Source organism: Dermacentor variabilis, chromosome 1, assembly GCF_050947875.1.
Source record: "Dermacentor variabilis isolate Ectoservices chromosome 1, ASM5094787v1, whole genome shotgun sequence".
NCBI classification, from domain to species: Eukaryota; Metazoa; Arthropoda; class Arachnida; order Ixodida; family Ixodidae; genus Dermacentor; species Dermacentor variabilis.
In genome coordinates, this window is record NC_134568.1 from 83378798 (window position 1) to 83391802 (window position 13005).

Genomic DNA, 13005 nt, shown 5'->3' on the forward strand with positions numbered 1-13005 from the left:
CATGTTGACAGAATAAGCATTTGTTTATTGTTTTCTTGATACCCTTGATAATTCGACATTCGGTTAATTCGGACATTTCTTTCAATCCTTACTGTAGCTGAAAAATGGATACACCCAAATCATTTTCACAAAGGGCAACTGTGTGTGTGTGTGTGTGTGTGTGTGTGTGTGTGTGTGTGTGTGTGTGTGTGTGTGTGTGCGCGTGCGTGCGTGTGTGTGTGTGTGTGCGCGCGCGCATGCGTGCGTGCGTGTGGTTCATAGCAAATGCAGACGGTCATGAAAAAAACGAAACAAGGAAGTGTGCAGTGAGCATTTTCGTTTGGATACCTTCCTCAGACAGCTTTGATACCTACATTATCAAATTATGCAGATTTAAAAAGAAAAATCAGGAAAAGTTTCTTTAGCTTTGCGGGTGGCACAACTACAAAATACTATGCCAACGCAACTACTGTCAAAAGACACACCAGCTAGCATTCTTAAGGCTCGGTCACATATATACAGGATGTCCCAGCTAACTTTAGCCAGAATTTAAAAATATGCCAATGCACTCTAAGACAACATGACCAAATGCACGTTGCTGACTATTGTATGTAGTAAGTCACACTAGTTATGCTTAATTGCATAAGTAGTCAAGATTAATTAACCAACTTCGGAAGCAACGAAGTTAGGTAAAAAATTTCAGTTAGGGAGTTGTAGAGCACTTAGGAAAACGTCTGATTAAATAGTTTCTAACTTTCTATCTATTAGGCATCAGTGTTTTTCGCTTACTGCAGATGCCTGCAAAATAAAAAAAGAAAGGTGACATGGCCGCTTGTGCGCCATGATTGCAGCGCTGCCAAACACTCCACGTACAAACGAACATAGCATTTAGACGGGTGTGCTGCAGCTGTGCCTGCTTATTGCTATCATGAATCGTCGCGAGGGAAGCACATCGGTGGCGTAAATCGCACAGCCAATGCCTGCGTCATTGCCTCGTCTCCTTTTAAGCGGCAGTACACCCTGCTAGATGCTATGCTCGTTTGTACGAGAAACGCTTGAGAGCACAGCAATCAAGACACACAAGCGGGCTTGTCACGTGGTATTTTTTTGCATTTCGTGGGCATCTGCAATAAGCGGAAAAACACTAATAGCTAATACATAGAAAGTTAGAAACTGTTTAATCGGACATTTTGCAAAGCGCTCTACAACTTTCTACTTTGAATTTTTTGCCTAACTTCGTTGCTTCAGATATTGGTTAATTAATCCTGACTGATTATGCAATTAAGCAAAATAAAAAAAAATAGTGCAACTTACTCTATACAACAGTCAGCAACATGCATTTGGTCGCATTGTCTTAGAGTGCATTGGCATATTTTTAAACTCTGGCTCAAGTTAGCTGGGAGACCCTATATATCATGCATGAATAAATTGTGTACTACTTGTGAAAGCAGAGGAGCGGACAGTCACCCCAGTAGTTAAATTTTGAACCACTGCATGTAATATGCATGGGGTAGTGAGCTCAGTACCCACTGGTGGAATGCTGGCATTTCTTTTGCTGTCTTTCATATTAGTATTTCTAATTAAGCTTTAATGAAAAGATGAATCTGTACTGTCCCACTTCAACTCAATACATTAAAACTCCTCTGTGCTTTGCTTATCTTTAAGGACTGTTCACATCTTTGATGGTCACATGGAAATAACTTCCACACCTAACGTGGATAGTTTTCCGATTATGAAATTTAATTCACTTCTATACTTAGAAGAAAAATTACCTTATGCCAACAAACAAAACTGAACAATGTTGCCAAAAAATGTCAAGGTATGATGGAAAAAATTGAATGACACAGATATCCATGCCCACCTTATTACTTACAAGCAACATCAATCATAATAAAACTCATTAAAGCTTGGTCTGTGACATACCGATGCTTGCCACGTCCATGTATTGTGCACCCATGAGGAACACGTCAACAGCCACTTGCTGGCCTGAGCAGTCAAGGGCAAGCTTCTTGTAGAAGTCAGTTGCAGGCAGCAGGTTCATGATCTCCTGTTAGAAAGATCAGTAGGGTGCAAGGAAGCCATGGTCAACAACATAAAAAGGCCATGCATTGCAGAGTGTACATTAATATGGCAAAGAAAACATCTTGTCATTCCGTGCAGAAAGTAGCACAATATGAAAATAATATATTTACTCATGTAAGGCCCACACTTTCTTTTTCTTAATTTTTACCATGTGCAGGCCTTACACGAGGCAGGCTTATGGATAGTCACTGCATCCTTGAACTGCACTCGGACTGCTATGCAAATACTAAATGCAACAACTAGCGGTTGACTATGAACACATTTACACTCGAAGACTGCTTTTTTGTGCCATCATGTAGCAGCTTGGGGAAATTAACCAGCAAGCACACACGTGATGCTTCGTGAAAAAAATTGTTTTCCAATTTTTCACATTCCAAAGTAGCCGTACAAGCCTTACACGAATAAATACATTATCTTTGTCGTGGATAACATATTCTCAGAACTTCTCTTGCACAGTACTCAAAGAGGAAAATTGATCACACTAATCAGTATTGAGCCTGCAACATCGACACTACCGATGTTATATTTACAGTTAGAAGACTTCCCAAAATATAAAACCATCACACAATGTTCAAAGTTCCTTTTTTAAAAAACAGGTGCTATCATGTCAAGGAGACATGACTAAAATTTCACTAGCAATGCAAAAATACAGTAGAACCTCAATTTGTTCCTGTTACGTTCTCCCAGCTCTTGCGCTCTGAAATGCCAGTCCCATTTAGTTCCCACAGGGAGGTCTGTACTGCATTAGCTTCCTGTTCATTAGGTTCCCCTGCCAGCTTGTTATGTCCGAAAACAGCCCCAACTTCACGGGATCATCCGTCGGCAGGATCGTCCATCGGCAGCACCTACATTGACCCTTACATGTCACCTCCGAAAATGATTGCCTTGCAGGCGCAAGAAGGAAGTTGAGAATACTGTGGCACAAATAGTAGTAGCCTATGTTGCCTATAGGGAATACGTGTCTTGCAATGGTGTTCAGACATTGGAACCACTCAGCGCGTCGGATGTCGTCGCCGATTTCAATGCAGCTGATGAAGTCAAAAGCAAAGAAGGAAATGGATGAAGGCACAAACAGTTGCACCCACACCCACATTCTTGGTTGCCGTCATGGCCTCCAATACCCTGCGTGGTTACTTCGATATTCATGGCTGAGAGAAAACTGAGAAAAAAAAAAGGCTTCCAGTGAAGACGCGGCTGTACCAAACATTCGAACCAAGTATCAGATGGAAAACACAAGCTCCATGTATTGTGATTTACAGTTGCAACCACTCCAATAAGTTTCAATCTGACCTCTAGGTAGCAATAGCGAGCTCCATCTATCAAGTTTTCAGTAAACTGTCGTTATAACAAAATAATTTTATTTGAAATACATACTTTTGCTTTATTTGGAGCTTTTCATGGGCCCGCATTAATATGACCCTCTTATAGCTCCTCAGCTTTCAACGAAATAAAACTTACAACGAAGTAAATTTTCTGTCTTGATTGCTTTGTTGTAACAAGGGCTTACTGTAGTTTGTTAGCTTTCATTCAACTTCAAATAAAGTTTTGTGTGAGAGTAGCTTCCCCTGGGTAAAATGCCTTTCTTCCACTTCGATAAAAAGTGGTTCAGGGTCCCTTTAAAAATTATGGAGTTTTACATGCTAAAACCACAATCTGATTATGAGGCACACCGTAGTGGGGGACTCGGGAAACTTGGACCACCTAGAGTTCTTTAACATGCACCTAAGCACCTAAGTACACAGGTGCTTTCACATTTCGCCCCCATCAAAACACAGCCACCGTGGCCGGGTCAGTTTGTCTTCATGGAGTGGGTTCACATGTTTAATTGTTTTCACAGTGTTTTACAACACGCATATATTTCAAGCATCTGGAGAGGTGCTTTCCAAGGAAGTCAGACATGATATAGATGAGATTCTTATATCTGATGTTACTATAAATAGTTCTCACGTCAAGCCCACATTCTGTAAACTTCAGAAAACTCACTGAAGAATTTATAATTCCTAATTTGTTCTGCAGCTGCACGGTTTTCATGATCCAAATTCATTTTTGTTCTGGTTCTTTTTCATTTGAAAGCGAGAAAAGAAAAATTAAAAAAAAACAGAAGCTAGAATATTGCAGTATAGGGTGAGTATCATCATAAAGAGTGGCGAAACTGTATGCGCTATCGGTATCAAATGAAACACAAACAGTGGTGCGTGTGATACAGTTTAAGCCACCATCATTACTGCACTGTCGTCTTTTCTCCCTTTAAAATCAAAGCGAACCAGAAAAGAACCGAAACTATTGCATTATAGGGGGAGCATCATCTCGCAGTGCAGTCAAACCAGATGTGAGTGCCTGTCAATGGAGATGACTGGACAGCGCACTATACCTTCAGTTATGCTTCGGCCACGTGCTCCGCTGTTCCGTGTTTCACTCGATGCCAATAGTACATATACAGTCTACACTCGTTACAATGGACCCGTGTACCGAGCCTTTCGGATATAACGGACCATTTTTTAACCTTAGTTTGGTCTGCCTATTTTATTAATGCAACGAAGTTCGCTTTTAACAGACTGCGCTACAACGGACTATCGACTACAGCGGACAAAATTAGCAGCAATTTTTGTCAAAATCGGGCATATAAAACAGACTTTTGCTGTGTCGACACGGCTGGCAACCGACTTGTGATGGTCAGCCGACGATCGCGGCTCAATATCTTGCGCATGAGGGAGGGAGGAAAGCGGGGAAGAAGCGTGCCATCTTTCACTCGCGAGGCACAGGGGGGAGGTGAGGCAAAGAGGGGGCTCTACTCTGGTGGCTGCTGTTAACAGCGCAGCCACGCAGGCACCGTATCTTGAAAGCAATCTGTGATGTGGACAAAGTGCGCGCGCGCGTGGACGCCGTATCTTGAAAGCGATCTGCAATGTGAACGAAGTGTGCGCCCACGTGGCCCTCATCTTCAAAGCGATCTTTGATGTGGACAAAGTACACCCAGTGCCGGTAGCTTCGTATGTGCTGTGCTTTCGACGTTTAATTCGCGCTGAAGTGAGAGACAGCTCGCTGCTGCTGCCGCACTTATCTTTATTTGCTATCGCAATCAACGTTTCACCTTTCGGGCGGCAAAAATCTCACTTCTTTTTGTTTGTTTTTTTACTTTAGGCGTTCGTCACTCACTCTTTGCAATAAAGTCGTTAGACATTGCGACGAAAGTTTCGGGAGTGAGATGTCTCGGATATTACGGACTTCGGATAAAACAGACGCTTTTTGCTGGATTATAAAGGTCACTGTAACGAGAGTCGACTGTATTCGAAAAACCACAGGAAATTTCATAAGTGCCATTTGAGGAAAACACCCTTTCAGCAGTGAATTCAATTTTAGAATTGTTGCTAAACATCCTTTGAGCGGTGAATTGAATTTTAGAATTGCTGCTACAAGCAAGCAGCTCAACATGTATGCGGCTTGACTCTTTGCACATGATCTGAAGACCCTCTACGCTTATGGTCAAATGATGAATTAAGGTCAGAAGTGCTAATTTGAAAGCACTAACCGTAAGTGGTCACACATTCAACACTGCTAGCTGTGGGTGAGCCCATGCGCAGAGGCGGCGAGAAGGGCGCAGGAGGACTATGAAAACGCTTCACAAGCACTGTAAATGCCCTATTTTTCTGCATATAACCCGCAACCCCAAAAACACCCAGGAGATTTAAAAAAATAAGAAAATCTGTGCGTACAGTAACTGCATATAACAACACTCAAATCTTTGCAAAAACAGTCTCTTTTTACAGGCGCGTGACTTGTCCACACTGCACCTTCGGCCAGCGGCATTGTTCATTACCTTTCCGACGACGCTGATAACCGTTCAGCTTCTGCTACGCTGTAACGGACTGCCATCAAGTGCACCTCACTGTAATTAGAGTTCTGGTTCACCAGCACCATGTGCTTTATCTGCTACCAACACAGCCAAAATACAGAACTAAAGTTTATTTGTTAAATTCTCGGATTTTATGTGCCAAAACCACGATTTGATTACGAGGCACACCATAGTGAGGGACTCCGCATTAATTTTGACCACCTGGAGTTCTTTAATCAGCAGCCAATGCATGGCACACCGGTGTTTTTGCAAGTCAGACCCAATGAAATGCGGCTGCCTAGCCACTACACCACCATCGCACATCAATACACAGCATGGCTACATGAAAGGAGGAGAATGTGTGACCATGAAAGAGGGAAGAGAGTTTCAACACAATGAGGTGGGGAGAGGGTGGGGTTCCTTAGGAGACAACGAAACTTTGAATGGGAAAGGACTAATGGCTTGCAATGTGGCTTCATGACAGTGCTACACAGGCTGCCGTAAAGCCACACCTGCCGTAAAGCCGCACTGCAAGGCAAATTTGCACATAATCCACATCCTAACTTTACTGTTAATTTTTAAAAAATTTTTAATGTGGGTTATACGCACAAAAGTACGTATAACCAAGTACTTGCGCTGGGTGCGATGCAATTTGGGTTTATATTCTGCATGGTCACACAGGTCTGCCAGGCGTTTATAGTGTTGCATTTTTTATGGCTTAGAATTGCCTTATCACCAACCTTTGCAGCCCTCTGGTTGGGGTCTTCTCTAGGCTTGAGGCTACCAGGACCAGCATTAGGAAGGCAGGTCTGGAAAACTGATACCCTTCCCCCAATAGGACTCTGCATGAAAGAGCAGAACCAGAGACCATGAATGCATAAGCGCCAAATTATTTAAGGTGAAATGAACTTCTGTGTGCACAACCTTACCACTAGCTTAAAAGCAGCTTGTACAGCAGCACCCAAGGCACTTGTCGGTTCCCCGTTTTGTGCATGGATAGTTGGTAGATTGGTCAAGAGATCTTGTACAAGCTGCATGAAGAGAAGACAAGAAAGGTGAGAAAAGAGCGAAAGGAAGTTCACAACAGCATCATCGAGATTGATCACTTCAGTCACATGAAGTGCACTCAAGTGCATTTCAAGCGAGTACTGTTACAGCGATAAAGTATTGCTATAGGTCCTTTTTGCAAAGCAGTTTGCTCTAGAGGAACAAAATGGCGTGCCACACGTTGCCTCAAGCAAAAGCACCCGAATGCAAAGCCATTACCTCTTCTACCGTGCTACTGTGCAATCAGCTGTAGGAAATACAACTGGGTGATCGCTAACACACTGTGCTCCATTCATGCTGCAAAATGAGGAATGGTAGCGCGAAGACATGTGCAGTAGTTGGCTGCAATAGTGACTGGCATGCATATTGTGAATGAAATGCATATGTGTGGCGAAGTTCACAGACTGCTGCTACACAATGACTGCCTCTGTTGCTGGTGTTTCGAGATCCACAGCTTTCCTCGAGGATAAAAAAATTCACTCATCCCTCAGCATTGTATCGCTAACCTCCAAAGAAAGAACTTCAGAACACTGGCAAGAGTGAGTACCACTCATTACAGAGTGGCAAAGGGAGTCGCCTCGCTTCCATGCATAGTAAGTTTCTTGCATGTTATCTACACACATTCTCCCCAACTCACATTCAAACTTACACCCACTATCGCCAACATATCAAGAATAAGTGAATGGGCACACTCTCGAATCAATGCACCGAAGCATGAGTTACGGACTGCACTAACAGTGCATACATTCGAAGCTGAACGTTTTGTGACAGTCGCCAGAATAAGCAAGTGACTAGTGATAATAGGTCTTTGCTACAAGCTATTACAAAGTATAGGACATCCACATTCCAAGCCTTGTGTGCAGCAAGGAAACATTCTCCAAAACTGAGCACACTCGCGAGCAATTAGCAGAAAAACAATCAGATACTGACTGCACCGAGGATCGTTACAGTGGGAAACATGACAGGCTGCTGCTTCAAAGTGATTGCCAAATAAAAAACAAAGAGCAAGACAGTGATGCTGATTTAATTCAGGAGTGGAAAGTTTGGACAGCTTTAAATATATTTCTAGCCCCGCTTCTAGTACAACCACCGCATACGCTGCTCACACCGTTTGGACAAGGCGTAATGAGCTCTGAAAGCGTCCACATGTCCTCTGAAGTGTAGCCAAAGCTTCGTGCCATCCACCCCATTACTGCCTAAGCTAGCCGCTGAAACGGATGTTTGCTGATCCACACTGGCGTCATGCATATCCATTGTAATCAAGGACGCAACAGAGGCAGCTGAGGCAAGCAATGGACCCCTCACCACAAGATCAAACATGACGGTGCCCACAGGCTCGTTGTGAAAAGGGTTCATGGCACAAACAGGAAACAGAACCTTTGCATCTTTTGACCCACTGTGAAGCCCTAAAAAATTTAATGAAATTCTGGAATTTTATGTGCCAACACGACAATTTGATTATGATGTATGCTGTAGTGGGTACTCCGAATTAATTTTGACCACCTGGGGTTCTTTAATGTGCAACCAATGCATGGTGCACAGGCATTTTTGCATTACACCATAGCCACTGGGCTACCACAGTATGTCACTTTGAGGTTCTGTAATCTCAGTGTGATCCCAGTGTGAGAGCCCTGGGTGAAGAACTGTTTGTGCTGTGTACACCAAATATTGTTCAAGAAACATAAGATGGAAACTAGTCTAACAGAATACCATAAGTTCGCACGACAATCTTACAGGTGACAGACTATTACTTCTGTGTAAGTTATGACCTTGTTTACATGATCTGCTAACTCATCTGCAGGTCATTTTTCAAGGGTTTTAATAAAAAGCAATGACTTTTTGCATAAATGGCGCAACAATACTTATAGCTCCATGACAAAACAATTTTAAAGCAGCCCGCATCCCATTTACAAATGTCAAGTTTTCTGGCCACAAGTAAACATGTACAAGGAGTACTCACTGCTTTGCTTTCGTGGATGTTGACCAATAAACTGTCTGGAGAGGGCACAAATACATCTGCACAAAAAAGAAAGAAAAGAAAGGAAAGTATTTCTGTACATTAAATGACAACACTTGACTGAAAACAAGATTCCCAAGAAATGCGTGCCGTAGTAATCTGCACTGGTTGAGTTATTAAGTAATAAAAATTGATGCATACTTGTAAACACAAAGCTGTAAGCAATGCACCATTTTTATAACACAGAACAAGTTACATCACAGAAGGAAGAAAAATAAAGAAAAGAGCAATTGGTTATTGGCACCACTACAGCTGAGCGGAAACATCTTGAGAGGAAATGGGCAAAGTAAACATTGCATTTTTTATAAATCAGTTATTAGGTGGGCCTAGTCAAAACTTTCTTTGGGAACGTATTCATTGAAAGGTATCACTATCACTTCACTGTATTTACAGATTTGAAGAAGGTGATGCAGGATCCCTTTGAAAGGCCCTTAAAACCAGTTAGAGCTCGAAAATATTTTATATAATAGTAGCAGTTGTATAGCCCTAATTTACAATAAATGTGTTGCCACAAAAATTCTTCAAGAGAGTGCCTTAGTAGAAAAGTCACGGGCTTTTGATTAACGTGTATGCGGCCCTCACAGTTTCTCGCTCACCGTCGCGACAACAGCCGTTACACGGTGTCGCCATCAACGATTTGGATTACCGCTCATCAACTGTGCCTGTGGAGCATCATTGGGAGACACATAAATCCATAGTCACATTGCAACGACATGTCAGCCCTATCCACACTGCCTACAGCACCATCCCACACTTTTATTCTCTCCATCATCGGCTGCCGTCATCTGCCGCTTGCTTCTTGATCTATTTCACCACTTCTAAGGACAGTTTGCATGTTCACTCTAAAAAATGTTAGACTACAGATTTAAAATTTTAAGTACTGATTTACAGAGCAAACGTTTTCGCCAGGAGATTGTAGATAATGCACTTGTTTACATAGGCAGGTACAACCACTGCTCATTGTTTGCTTGACATTTCATGGAAATAGTGCCACTTTGATAATAAACAATGTCTAAACTTAACAAAACACAGATTTGCATATATGAGCAGCACTACATCACTGACACCTGCAGACATTAGCATCCAGACTCCTTCAACAACAGCAATAAAGAGGCTACTACACATCTGCTACTCACCTGTGCAGGCCAAAAATTAAGGATTTGGTCCTTGCTGTTCACACTATTTGTCTTACATACAACTTATGCATTTCATAAGGTAGTGTTACATAGTAGTCATGCGCATGACTCCCTATTTATAAAGTGTGCCGTTTCCTTGCAAAAATGCTGACGCTAGTACCACCAACACAATTGATACCCAAACCCAAAGCATGGCAGTCATTTTGCATCTGTATTGAAGGGTCCACCACTTGCTGCCCACTTGACATAGGACACAGTGAGTTTTAAAAACTCAGTAATATGTCAACCATGACAATACAAATAGACTCATCTATGTATTCCCATTTTACTAAGGCAAGCACCAGTGAGAATGATTGGCAGTCTTAGGCAATGGTGACATACCAATGCTGACATGCTGCATTGGCACTTCCCACTCTTAGACACAAACCTGTAACACAAACGCACTTGATTTGAAATCATCATAGTCAAAACTTATTGTAAAAACCTGTATATACAATCGAACATGTATATATTGAACAGCGCAGTGATCACGAAATAGTTCGATATAGCCAGAATTCGATATATAGAATCATGTAAAAAAACGCGTCAAAAACTTCTGCAAATCAATGAACCAAGGGCACAATCGGGGACCGTTGTTCGGAGTGCGCATTCGGTTGCACCGCATGCAATTGGTCTAACCCACGCCGAGTTCAACAGCCGAGAGTGCATGGTCAACTGCCCCGCACGCAGTTAACATAGGCCCCTCCGACTTTGTCAGCTGCGTGAAGTGCCCCCGATCAGCTCCACGATCGCACCGCAATCGTGACGCTGTAAATACTCACTTGAAGCTTCACACAAAGTATTTATTTATTTGGCTGAAAGTACCGCAGGAGCGTAGCCTGCTTGTGTGTAGACTCCGCAATGCCGGCATGTCTAGGAGACAAACGCACACAACAGGTGCTAAGAAACCTCCTCCGTAGTGCCCAGGCAGAGTCACATATTCAAGGAGCAACGGCCCCCAGATTTTCTCTCTTGCACCTACTCACGCCTGCGCAGAAACGTCGAGTGCCACGAGAAACGCCACGCCCCACTGTACCTGCTAACAATTGTAAAGATGCCACCCTCCCTCGTTCCTTGCCTGCATATCGTGCCAGGGGAAAGACATTTGTGCGAGTGCCACTGAGACACACCTAAGTCAAAGATTAGGGTCGCCTACCATTTTTTTTTTCTTTTTGTGGTCCCTAAATTACCCCATGTATTATATTCGGGTTCATGCTGTACTCAGGTTTTTACAGTAACTCAAAACCCTTTTATTGGTTGTGCTAGCTCATCTTTTGCCTCAGATCCACCGGTGGCACGTGCAAAAACTCGGCAGGTGCACTAGGCCTAACCTAATTATATAAGCACATTAAATTTATTTTGAGTGCAATTAAGTGTAACTTAAATACAGTCAAACCCACTTATACCTGTACCAGTTTTAACAATACAATGATTATAACAATGAGAAGCTGCTGCACTGTCAACTTCTGTATGTCTTCTATGGTGAAATATCTGCCTACAATTCTCCCATGCCGCATTATCGGTTATAATGAAGAAGTCTGGCTACTGAGTGTCTGTGCCGAAAGGTAATGGAACGCGAAATCAGTGAAAAGAAAAAAGAAAAAGAGAAATTCAAGCCGCTGCATGCCACCACATGCTATTTTTCAGCCTTCTCCGCATCGTCAGCCTTGCGCACCTCTCTCCCGTTACCGTTCCACCGCTCCGAACACGAATGGGCTGCGCCCACAGCTCAACGCCATGCCACTCTCCAAAACACGAATGGACTGCGCCAACTTGGTTGACAGTGGTGGGCGCTGCTCCCAGATTGCTTGCTGGCCACTCATACTGAGCACTTCTGCTAACGGATTAAGCCACTTGTGCTTGTCTTTGTTGGATGCGTCGAAGTCATTCCTGGCGGCATAGTTTCTGAGCCTCATTTGACTCGTGGCTGAAACGGAAGATGGCTGGTCTGCCTGCTGATTGTTGGCAATGCATGACATTGCCGGTGAAAAGAAAGCGCACTGCTATAGATTTGGAAATGAAGTGCTTTTAACCGATGAGGCGATCGTCACGAACGTGCTTACATTGGATAGCGATGGTGACAGTGACAGCAACGATGGCAGCGATGACGCAATAGGGCGGGCTGCCTCAATGTTGTCTTCGCAGGAGGCCCTGCGGGTGATTCAGTACTCCCGGGGCTTCGTTTTTGTGAGGGACCTTCCGCTCCACTACGTGGAGCCCCTGGATGCCTTGGAGATGGATGTCGGCAAGCTCCACGTAAAGAAAGCAAAGCTGATGGACATCGGGTTTTCTCGTGCAAGCCAGTGAGGAGTACGTGGTGAGATGCCTGCGGCGGTCTCACCCCAGCATTTCTTCTGGATTTCTCAAGCTGAGATGCTGCTGCAGCAACCTTCCCACATTTTTTAAAAAGCCCCTTTTGAGGCCACCAAAGCGATGCCTCTGTGGAGCTTGCATGTCACCTGCCACCTGTGACCCCGCTTTGCAGTTATAGCAGTACCTTTCTTAAACACCAACAGCTGAGGCTTGTTACATGTGATTGGAGCGTGCAGGACGCAGAGTTAAACAGTTAAACAAGTTAACATAATCTGCAGCCAGCACAATCAGCAGCCGGCAGGAGGAAAGTGGTGGGGAGGGCACTGGCCTTCCTACCATTAGTTTTCTCACAACAGTTCTGCCATCCCCCCATTTTGATTTTTTTTCATGCAACCCAGTTATAACGATCATTGGTCATAACAATGGAATTTTGTGGCATTAAATGTTGTTATAAGTGAGTTTGACTGTATTGGCGGCGAGCTCCACCACTGGAAAAGCTGGCGCCACCGTCGGCGTGATGTGGCGTGAGGGATCACATGGACACAGCGGCCGCGTAGGCT

The 13005-nt window shown here is 43.6% G+C and overlaps 1 protein-coding gene across 2 annotated transcripts in view; it reads right to left on the reverse strand.

The window, feature by feature from the left end:
* The window catches only part of Sec24AB (Protein transport protein Sec24AB), a 152044-nt gene that overhangs the window by 56716 nt on the left and 82323 nt on the right, over nt 1-13005 (reverse strand). For both annotated transcript variants that reach the window (XM_075690742.1, XM_075690734.1), the window contains 4 exons: nt 8901-8956; nt 6823-6924; nt 6634-6735; nt 1903-2026 (listed from right to left, as the gene is read on the reverse strand). In XM_075690742.1, the coding sequence (XP_075546857.1) occupies nt 1903-2026; nt 6634-6735; nt 6823-6924; nt 8901-8956 (384 nt within the window). The remainder of the gene's footprint in view (nt 1-1902; nt 2027-6633; nt 6736-6822; nt 6925-8900; nt 8957-13005) is intronic.